Raw genomic sequence first — 12,242 nt, 5'->3', positions numbered from 1 at the left:
GCAGTAAGAATTGATGTTTTGCTCACAAGAGAACAGGTTAAAATCTTGAATGACACTGGCTCACTTAAAATTAAAATGACAAAACCAATGTTGAAAAAATATTCAATAAGAGAGACGAGTGGAGGATTTCTCCCATTTCTAATTCCTTTATTTGCTGGTTTAAGTGCGGTTGGAGCATTGACGGGTGATATTTCAACAGCGGTGAAAACTGCCAACGAAAGGAAGGCTCAACTCCAGGCTCAAAAAGAATTGGAAAGACATAACAAAGAGTTGGAGAAACAAATTAGTGGAAGTGGTGTAATTGTAGATTTTGCTGAAAAACTTGAAGGTCTGCCTGATAAAGCGAGATTGTTAGTTGGAGATATGCTTTCTTCTATAGCACAAGAAGGTGTAAAATTAACGAAAAGAGGTAATGGATTATATCTTTCTAATAAATAAATGAGCATTGATGAGTGGTTTAAAGAATTTGGAAAGAATACAACATCAAATTTACAACTTGTCAAATATTGTAAGAAATTAAAAATTCATAATGTGGTTATTTGTATGAGAGATGAATTAACAAATGTGCTGAAACATACAAAGAATATTATTATGAACTTAGAAGATAATAATGGGAACGGTTCTCATTGGGTTTGTATTTTTAATAGTCAAGACAAATATTATTTTGATAGTTTTGGTCTTCCACCACCTGTTGAAGTCATAAAATTCTTACAGAATGGTGTTTATCAAACATTTCAAGTCCAAGAATTAAATTCCAAGTGTTGTGGTCAATTATGTCTATATGTGTTATTTCAACTTAACAAAAATAAAAAAAATTATGACATTATTTTTAATCTAATATAAATGACTTATGTTGGTAAAGATGGTTCTATCTTTGGTGTATCCCAAGAACTGGATATTGATTTATCAAATTATTACACAAAGGCACAGGCTGAACGACATAAATATAATATAACCAAAAATATTAACATGAAAAATGCTTATAAATTAAAAAATTATCCAAGCCCGACTGACGCGAATGACTTGGTGAGATTAAGCGATTTATCACAATATATATCCTTAAATAAAACGGCCGTGTATTCCAAAGATACAGAAGTGTTGATATTATCTCCAGGTCATACAGAATTCACAGTTCGAATTAAAATAAATTTTTATAAAGAAGGGCGTATTGTTTGTATGAGAATAGAACAATGGGGGTATGATATGAATGATTTAGGGTATAATTGGTCATTTAAAATTAACCTCGAAGAACTGGAACAATTAAATCAGTCTCGTAAGGAAGAATATTATCCACTTGGTATCGAGAATGAGTTTTGTGGGGCCACGATTAGTAAACAATAAATAAAAGAATTTAATAAGGGTAAATATAATAATGGTTTTGCCTTTGTTTATATCATGAAAACAGAAAAAACAGGATTATATATAATAAGTAAGGAAATACAAAATGATTTAACTATGGGAAGATGGGGAGGTGTTTCGTGCCATAATATTATTCTAACATATATTTCTAATACATAAATGACAGCAAGAAGGCTTCAAGAAAATTATCATTTCTGTGTCCAAGCATACCTTCAAGAAAAGGGTATTCGGTATTTTAATAAATATGTTCTACAACATAAGAATGAGGTATTTTCAATAAAAGATTGGCATTATGCTGATGTTGATAAACCGACAACATTAGATTTAATTAGAATGTTAAATAATGAAAAAATTAGAAAGTTAAGAAAAGGTAAGGCTCTTTTAGAAATTCAAAAGAAATTTTATTGGTTTCCTGTTGTAAAAAAAATTATTTTGGATACAGGAATAACAAGAAATCCTGATGAATATATGTATGATATTCTATGGGGTGTAAGCGATTCAAGGATAATAAGGGATGAGGAAGGAGTTGAAGAAGAGGAAAGAGGAGAAAAAGGAGAAGAGAGAGAAGGAGGAGAGGGAGAAGAAAGAGAAGGAGGAAAAAGAGAAGAGAGAGAAGAGAGAGAAGGAGAGGGAGGAGAGGGAGGAAAGAGCGAGACGAAATAAATATGAAAATATGGAAACCGATGAGATTAAAAAAAGATTGGAGGTATTACAGAAAATAACTCAACCCACCGAGGAGGAAAACAAAGAATTCACAAGTCTATTTGAAATATTTTCGACAAGACTATTGACATCGACAAGCTATTCATTTTAATTCAAGTTTTTCATTTTTTTTTTCTTAAATAAATGGAGGAGAGAGTGAAGGCATTTCTAAGGATTCTTTATGTTTTAAAAATTAAGATTCAAATGTGCATGTTGGAAACTAAAAAGGTTTTTGCACTCTGCAGGAATTTTTCTCATAAATAAATGAGTTATTGTCTCAAATGTAAAAAGAAAACTAATACTAAAAATATTTCATATATTAAAAGTAAAAATAACAGGGTTATACAAAAAGGTATATGTTCGGTGTGTGGTTCAAAAAAAAAATCAATTTATCTCCAAACACAAACAAGGAGGAGATATACAAAAGTTTTTATCAGGAAGTAAATTTACAACTACTGGAATACCAGGGGAATTACATCTTCCAGGGTATTCTTTCTGTGGTCCAGGCACAAACTTGGATAAAAGATTAGATGAGGCAGACAATCCTAAATCATGGAGTAAACTCATCAATAGAGTTGATGAAGTGTGCATGAGACACGATATTGATTATGGGAATACCACAACGTTGGAAGAAAAGCATGAAGCCGATAGAGAAATGTTGTATAATTTGTCTCTGATACAAAATCCAACCTTGAGAGAAAAAGTTGATCGGTTTATTGTGAAGAAGATGATCAGTGCTAAATTGAAACTTGGACTTGGAAATTCAAAAAACTTATAGGCTCTAATGATGTCATTAAGACTGAAGAGCAATTAGCTGATGAATTACAGAAACCAATATTCACAAAGTTTCAGAGAAGGAAAGTTTATTCCAAGGAAGTAGATTATATCTGGTCTGCTGATTTGATTGAACTCAATAATGATAGGTCAGGTTCGATCAGGTCAGGTTCCTCAATACTGACCACAGGCTTGTTGTAGCAACTCTAAAGCTGCACCTTAAATCCTGGAGAATGGTACCATCCCAGCCGAGGCTGGATGTTGCCAAGCTCAGGGATGAGAGAGTAGCTGAGGAGTTTGCAAACAGGCTGAGTGGACACTTGGGGGGTCTGGGTGCTTTGGGGGGTCCTGAAGAGTTGTGGAGCACCTTCAAGACCACCGTCCTTGATGTTGCCGGTGGATGCCTTGGAGCTCACCGCAGGGCAAAGAAGAATTTTGTCTCTCAAGGGACACTGGATACCATTGACCAGAGTCGCAGGGCCAGGCTGAATGGCAGAGCTGAGCTGTTCAGGGAGCTGAGGCGTAAAACTGTACGTGCACTGAGGGTGGACAAGGAGGCCTATGTGCGGGGAATCTGTGAGGGGGTAGAGCATCACCTGTGGACAGGTGATTCTCGTCCCGCTTACAGGGGAATTCGCGCATTATGTTCATCCAAGCCCATCCCTCGGAGCACTACAGTTCGAGCAGAGAGTGGTGGGCTCTTGACAGAGGAGTCTGAAGTGAAGGCCCGCTGGGCCGGTTACTTTGAGCGGTTGTACCAGGCTGATCCCCCAACTGTCGAGTTGGACGTCAAGGGTGTTACAATCCCTGTTGCTGACCCTCGAATCAACTGTGGTCCACCTACGCTTGTGGAAACACGGGCTGCGGTGAACCAGTTGAAATCGGGCAAAGCTCCAGGGATCTGTGGCATCCATGCCGAACTTCTCAAGGCTGGTGGAAATGCTGCACTCGTGTCGTTGCATGCAGTTTTGTGCTCTGCCTGGAACACAGGCATCATCCCAACTGACTGGAAGAGGGGCCTTGTTGTCCCTCTCTGGAAAGGGAAGGGTGATCGCCAAGACTGCAACAACTACCGAGGGGTGACGCTGCTCTCAGTGCCAGGCAAGGTCTTTGCTCGGATAATTCTCGATAGGGTTCGCTACCATCTGCTTGAGCACCAGCGTCCAGAGCAGTCAGGCTTTACACCAAAGAGGTCAACGATTGACCGTATCCTTGCACTTCGTGTCCTCACCGAACGCAGACGAGAGTTTCGGCAGGGGCTGCTTGCAGCCTATGTTGATCTCTGTAAAGCGTTCGATTCAGTGAATCGGGATGTCCTCTGGAGGATTCTTGGTCTTCGTGGGGTGCCACCAAAACTGATCGATCTGATGTCTGAACTCTACTCTGGTACTGAGAGTGCTGTGAAGTGTGGTGGTACCATCTCTGACTTATTTCCAGTTGTAACTGGAGTTCGTCAGGGATGTGTACTTGCCCCCACACTTTTCAGCACTTGTATGGACTGGATTCTAGGGAGGATGTTGGAGAGATCAAGTTGCGGTGCGTCATTTTGGAATGTCAAGATCTCGGACCTTGACTTTGCAGATGATGCAGTCATCTTTGCGGAGACTTTAGACATCCTCTTGGGGGCCCTCGAGGTGCTGAATGAGGAGTCGGAGCCGTTGGGATTACGGGTTTCTTGGGTCAAAACTAAGATCCAGGCTTTCGGTGACATCTTGGATGCTGCTGTCCTGTCTGTGTCTGTTTGTGGTGAGGATGTTGAGGTCGTGGAGAGATTCACTTCCCTTGGCAGTGATATTCATGTCTCTGCTGGCTGCGAGTCAGAGGTCAATAGACGTCTGGGTCGGGCCTGGGGAGTCATGGATTCACTGGATCATGGGGTGTGGCGCTGCCGGTACCTGTGCGGGAGGACGAAAGTCCGAGTCTTCAGGTCCTTGGTACTTCCAGTCTTGCTCTATGGGTGCGAGACTTGGACTCTGACCAAGGATCTGAGACGGAGACTTAATTCCTTTGGTACCAGGTCTCTTCGGAGAATCCTTGGCTATCGCTGGTCGGATTTTGTGTCCAACGAGCGGTTGCTGAGAGAGACTCGGATGAGATTTGTTACCTGCATAGTCCGTGAGCGTCAGTTGCGGCTGTATGGACATGTGGCTCGTTTTCCTGACTCTGATCCTGCTCACCAGATTCTCTCAGCGAGGGAGTCTCATGAGTGGAGGAAGCCAGTGGGTCGACCACGTGCCTCATGGTTGCAACAGGTTGAACATCATCTCAAGGAGATGGGGATGGGCCTGGCATCTGCCTGGGGGATGGCCAGACGGAGGCCCCTGGAGTACCGGCGGAAAGTGGACGCAGCGACGTGCTGTTCTGGCACATGCTCCCATACCTGACCTGACCTGAATAATGATAAGGGGTACAAGTATGCTTTAACCGTTATTGATTTGAGGAATAGATACGCATGGGTTGTACCATTAAAAAACAAAACAGGTAATACTCTTATGTTAGCCTTTCAACAGATATTTAATAAAAGTAAGAGAAAACCTAAAAAATTGTGGACTGATGAGGGTAGAGAGTTTTATAACAAGACATTTATGAATTTTCTAAAAAATAACAGTATTACATTATACAGTACCTTTAATGAAGGGAAGGCAGTTGTTGTTGAACGTTTTAATCGTACCTTAAAAGAGAGACTATATAAAAAATTCACACAACTCGGTTCACAACAATGGTCATCTTTTATTCAGGATATTGTGGATAAGTATAATGACACGGTTCACACGTCAACAAATATGAAACCATCAGAAACATTTACAAAATTAAAATATGAAAAAGAGATTAATGTCAGAAAACCTAAGTTCAAAGTTGGTGATATCGTAAGAATATATAGGTGGAAATCTCATTTTGAAAAGGGTTATATTAAACGATGGACGAACGAACTTTTTAAAATTGTTGATGTAATAGATACGGTTCCTTGGACTTATAAGATATATGATTTGGAAGGGGAAGAGATTTTAGGTTCATTTTATTCACAGGAATTACAAAAGACAAAGATAAATTGAAATTTTTTGACTCCGCCCCTTTTTGACTCTGCCCACACAAAACCCACCCACATAAACCCCACCCCACACAAGCTCCACACAAACCCCACCCCACACAAACCCCACCACACACAAACCCCCCACAAGCTCCACACAAGCTCCACACACACAAACCCCACACAAGCTCCACCCATATTCATCATATTCACATAATTAGTGATTAGTTAATTAGTTCCCCACACACAACATGTTTATTTAATTAAAAAATTATCCACCCATCCACACAAGCTCCACTCATCCACCCATCCACCCATCCATTTATCCACACAAACCTCATCCACATAAGCCTCATCCACATTCACCCCTCCCACATAAGCCCCACCGAAGCCCCGCCCACATAAACCCTGCCCACATAAACCCTGCCCACATAAACCTCTCCCACACAAGCTCCACCCACATAAACCCTGCCCACACAAACCCCACCGAAGCCCACCCACATAAACCCCACTGAAGCCCCGCCCACACAAGCCCCACCCACATAAACCCCACCCACACAAGCCCCGCCCACACAAGCCCCGCCCACATAAACCCCACCCACACAAGCCCCACCCCCCTCATCCCCCCTGTGCGCCCCCACCTTTGACCCACCACCTCCCTCATCCCACCCCCACCCTTCCCCACACACACACACATGGGGAGGGGAGGGGTGGGATGAGGGGGTTATGGGTCGTTGGGGGAGCGCACCTACCCCCCCCTCACCCCCCTCCCTCTCCTTCATGTCTTAATCCTTTTTTTGAAATTCAAAATCAAGTAATTGTATGAGTAATCCAAGTGAGCTGTTATCTTCATAATTAATCAAAATTGAAAATATTAAATATTCATTTGCGAGAATGTATAATCTTTCCCAGCAATCTTCTTCAGATGTCTTGTGATTTCGAAACTCAGACACCATATTCTGTTTTGAAACAAAAGTGGATAATAATTAGGTTTTATAAAGATAATTACATGGTAATATGAGTAAGCCTGGTGTTGGTTCTAAGTTCAAGCCTCGTTGACCACTGAATTAACACACCAGGAGGCCGACTCAGCCTGTCATCCTTCCAAGGCCAATAAAATGAATTCCAGTTTACTGGTAAAATCGCGTCCAAACTAATGATGCAACCAACATAAGGCAACATTCCAAAGAGAGAGTGATATTAATAAACAAATAACTAAATAATAATTCAGAAACATTTACCTCCAGAAAATCATGTTGTACCAGATTGCTTCAACAGCTTATGTTGTGTGATCGAGCTGAAAAAAAAAAAAAATAATGAGTCAAGGGTATAGATGGAGAGACAGACAGAGAGAGGTAGGTAGAAAGACAGACAGAGAGAGATACAAAGAGACAGACAGGGAGAGATAGAGAGACAAACAGACAGGGAAAGAGACACACACACACACGCACACACACATACATACATACATATATATATATATATATATATATATATATATATATATATATATATATATATATATATATATATATATATATACACACACACATACACACACATATTTACACACAGACACACATACATATATTCACACACACACACACACACACACACACACACACACACACACACACACACACACACACACACACACACACACACACACACACACACACACACACACACACACACACACACACACACACACACACGTCTCACCATTGGTTTAATTCATTCGAGATCAGAGGCCGTGATAAGACTTCGTACCAGTCATTATAAATGTTTTTCAATTCTCTTCTAAAATCATTGACCTCTTCAATAAGAGCATTCATTTGATGCACCTCATCGTGATATGTAAACTCCACTTCTTCCAAGGACCTGCCAGGAAAAAATATATATTTTCGCATTATCACGATTTAATTTATAATCAATTGCTTCATCGTTCAAAGAGGAAACCATACACAAACTTACCAACTTTGTAGTGAGCTGTTATCTTCATCGGAAGAGAGTGAGTCCATGTCTCAGTTTTTTTTTTTTACCATTGGTACAAGATGGCAAAAAGATCAGAGGCCGTGATAAGACGTCGTGTCAGTCATTAAAAATGTTTTTCAATTCTCTTCTAAGATGATTGACTTCTTCAATAAGAGCATTAATTTCATGCACCTCATCATGATATGTAAACTGCTCTTCTTCCAAGGACCTGCCAAGAAAAAAAAATATATATCAGAATTATCACGATTTAATTTATAATCAATTGCTTCATCATTCAAAGAGGAACCTATACACAAGCTTACCAACTTTGTGTTGAGCTGTTTTGTTCGCGGAAGAAAGATCGCTCATGTCTCAGTTGTAAAAATGAAAATCAGGAGATTGCTTAATCATTGGGTGTGGCCACAGGAAATGACGCTTCGGGTGAGACAGCTTGGAAAATAACTGGGCGATATATTCTCAAATTGTATGAATCATTTTTAAAACATACTTAAAATGCCCTAAATTGATTTTGATTAAACTCATGTTTAAAAGCCTGTTCGTGTTCTGAGATAAAATATAAACACGAGGCCTTGTCTCACAGAATAGTTCCTATTTTTTCACAGCATGACTGTCCAAAAACACTTCCTCATTCACACAGCACGACCGTGTCAAAAAAACACTTCCTCATTTTCATGACACGAACTGAAAACATTTGAAACAAAACTTTTTTTATGGCGTGGTTTATGCACAAAAATGATTTGCAACTCGGGCGGTGACCAGATGAGATCATTAAGAGAAGTTTATCATTTCGTAGTGGCACAAAAGGGGTATCTTAAAAAATATAAAGATTCAAATGTTTTGTTTTTCAATATTTTAGATGGGGATTATTGTGCAAAGAAAATTAAACTTTTGAAGGAATTTGAGAATGAACAAATCTTTATAGGTTCAATGAGTGAGCTAAACAATATGCATCGGTTATTTGATAAAGAGTGTCCCGAGGCTTAGACGTTTCAGATATTTCTTTCGAATCACCTTTAACAAATCTTTATTTTATTGCATGGGTTATTTGAAAAAAAAAGTGTCCCCAGGTTAAAAGGGGAGACAAATAAATATACCTTGGGATAAAAAGGGGGTTTATTTTTAGGGAAAAAAATATGAATCGCTGAAAATCCCCCATTCATTTACATGGGGAAAAGTGAGCCAGAACCAGTATATTCACCCTACTGGTGTGGTCATATCCCCCCGAATTGGTACCACCTTTGAAACCCCCTTTGGCGTGGTAATTTACCCCACGAGTTCCATAGAATGGGGTGAAATCTTCCGTCACGAGCTTCCAGACTAAGTGATGAATCCACCTGCCTGTGAAACACTGAGATGGCAGTTTATAGCTGTGTCGGGATTCGAACCCAGGTGATGATTTGACAAAAGTCAGAAAATCGATCAATTGCTTACAAGTCAATAATGTCCTTTTGCAACTAAATTAGTGTTGAGTATCAGGTGTTGTAGAATTGTTAACCTACCATTAACACCATGAAATGTTAATATAATCTTTTAGGCATTGGGGTTACCATTGGAACTGAGGAACAGAGTTGTGAAAAAACGTGTGTGTACATTATATGTACTAGTGCGTGCTCGTACGTGCAAAAAAAAAAAACTTTCAATCCGCGTGCCAGAAACAACAACCACACAGGCCGTTCCTTCGCTCTCGTGTGGCCGTACGTGCAAAAACAAAAAAAAACTTTCAAACAAACACACAGACCGTTCCTTCGCTCTCGCGTGGCGTACGTGCGTGGCCGTACGTGCAAAAACAAAAAAAAACTTTCAAACAACTACACAGGCCGTTCCTTCGCTCTCGTAAACGATGACTGGATTGGGACATTGTGTTTATCTATAAATGCTCATAATAAATCGATAAATTATTATAATGCAGTAAGTCATCACTATCCGGAAGTCCGTACATTGTAACCCGTAATGGGGAACGCGCTCTAACTTGGCCATAACTTGGGAACCACTTGTCCAATTAATTTCAAACCTTTTGAAAGGCAAACAAACAGAGATTGCTGGAATTATAGATAGATAGAAGATAGATACTGTGGGTGCAAAACGCCAAGCAACGTGTCCTGTCATTGGTAACTAAATGGCGCCCTTTCCCCATCGACCACGCCTACGCAGCAACGTGTCCTGTCATTGGTTTGGTAAACAAATGGCCATAACTTGGGAACCACTTGTCCGATTAATATCAAACCTTGAAAAGCACATACTCAGGTCCCCAGCAATATAGCTGGCAAGTTTCAATTAGATCGGACCAGTGGTTGTCGAGAAACAGCGGTCACAGACACACGCACAGAGATTGCTGGAATTATAGAGAGATGATTTGTGTGAATGGCCTCATGGTTTGATTCCCTCGTCAAGGCAAGTTTGATCAAACACGTAAAGAAACATTTTTAGTCCTTTGATAATGAGGTCCTTTGATCGGGTCAAGCAGCAGCTCCAATGGGATAAAGAAAATTGCGATGAAATGCTGAAAATAGACAAACATTTGGCAACACACTTCCTGGTATCTGGTTCAGTATGGTTATAATTTTTTCACAAAAGTTATCTTCAAATTGTGTACAAAAATAGCAGAATGTCTCTTCCCCCTCCCCCCCTTAACCTTCCACCTTACCTTTCCCAATAATCCTCCCCCCAACCACACTTTTTATTTATTTATCATTATCTGATCCAGTCCATGTACTTATGATAACTTACTTGTGAACAAAATTAAAGATAAATCTTATAGCATTTGATGCTTCAATCTCTCACCTGTAAAATGTTTTTTTTTGTAAGTGTGTACAAACGACGGAAAAATTGCATTAATCTTTTTCTGTCCACCATGTACCGCAGCTTGAAAATTTGAGAGGGAAGATGAAAGTCATGAAATCCGTGCTGTTTTGGGGTTTTCTTGCTATGTTGGCAGCAACCCATGCTGCGCTGCTTTCTGACGAACATCTGCAGAGTAAGCAGGGAAAGAGTATGAGGGCGAGGTGGAGGGGTTTGGGGAAGAGAGGGGAGATCGAGGGAGGGGTGGGGTATCGGGGGAGTTGGGATCAGGGGAAGGAAGATGGATCGAGGGATGGTTAGGGGTGAGCATTGTTGCATACACTGGGATCAAATGATTGCAACTTACTGGGATTTTTTTCTCCTTTTTTTTTCTTCCTCTTTATTTTGAACAACTTTCCTTATTTCTTCACATCATTATCTTGATCATAAATTCTTTCAGTTTCTAAGCTGTAAGTGTAAGGTGTGATCATGTCCTGTAGCTACTACACCCGTGCCCATATTGTGTGACTCTTTCCTAATGCCGATTTGGAAACAAAAATTATATTTTGTTAACTGCTCTGCCTGTTTCAAAATTGCTCATTTCTGGCGTCTCGTGATTCCTTTCTTAGCAACCGCAATGCTAATGTTTGTTATGACAAAATAAATAACATGTTTTAGGTTTTACCAGACTCTGTATGGTGTAATGTGGTTAGAGCGACCACTCGAGTCTGTGAGGTCGGTAGTTTAAACCCCATCCGAGTCAAACCAAAGACTTTTTAAAATGGTTCGTGCTGCTTCCTTGCCTGACTTTCAGCATTTAAAAGGATATAATATGGACAAACAACCATAGGTTGGTAATAATAGTATGGGCTTTGATGGGCCTGAATGGCCTCCTGTGTCCAAATTCCTTGGAAGGGAATTCATATTTTTAGATCCTCATGGAGGATCTCTAAGTCTTACTCGCGTTGTTGTTCTTCATCTTCTTCTTGTGGACTTTTTTGTTTCACAGCCTACAGTTTTCATAGAAACTTCCTGAAACTTGGCGTATATATGTAAAAATACCCTGCGCAGACAGTAACCATCTCCGATTTTGAAAATTCCTCCCAGAAAAAAAGTTATGATGTCAAAAAATCTCTGCTAATGGAAATCGCCTTAAAAATTATCTCAGACTAGGCAAGCTTTTTGAATTCTGTTTGCAGGAATCGAACAGGGCATTAGGAGAGATGAATTACCACACATACGATACATCACTATGATGTCATATCAATTTTTATGACGTCATTCCTATTTTTTGACATTTTTTGTTTCACAACCCAGAGTTTTCATCGGATCTTCGTGAAACTTGCCATGTATATGCAGAAAGCCCACGCGCAGGCAGTAACCATCTCCTATTTTGGAAATTCTTCCGAGAAAAAAGTTGACGTCATAATATCGCCACTGATGGAAATCGCCTATACCATTATCTCCGAAACTAGGCAAGCTGTTTAAATTATGTTTGCGGGAATCAAGCCGGGTATTAGCACAGATAATTTATCGCAAACCTGATACATCACAATGACGTCATATTCGGTTTTATGACGTCATCATTAAGAGGATGAGGATCTTA

General features: G+C 40.0%; 1 protein-coding gene across 1 annotated transcript in view; it reads left to right on the top strand.

Moving 5' to 3' along the window:
* Positions 1–12,242, top strand: part of LOC147026393 (clusterin-like) — an 89,304-nt gene that overhangs the window by 35,035 nt on the left and 42,027 nt on the right. The window contains 2 exon segments of the mRNA XM_085883576.1: positions 10,725–10,797; positions 10,799–10,832. Coding sequence (XP_085739702.1) covers positions 10,725–10,797; positions 10,799–10,832 — 107 coding nt within the window.

This window comes from Eptatretus burgeri, chromosome 5 (genome assembly GCF_056783735.1).
Source record: "Eptatretus burgeri isolate ZD-2024b chromosome 5, Ebu_testis_v1, whole genome shotgun sequence".
In the NCBI taxonomy this organism is placed as follows: Eukaryota; Metazoa; Chordata; class Myxini; order Myxiniformes; family Myxinidae; genus Eptatretus; species Eptatretus burgeri.
Note: the sequence above shows the minus strand (reverse complement) of the source record. Positions and strands in the feature narration are given on the sequence as shown.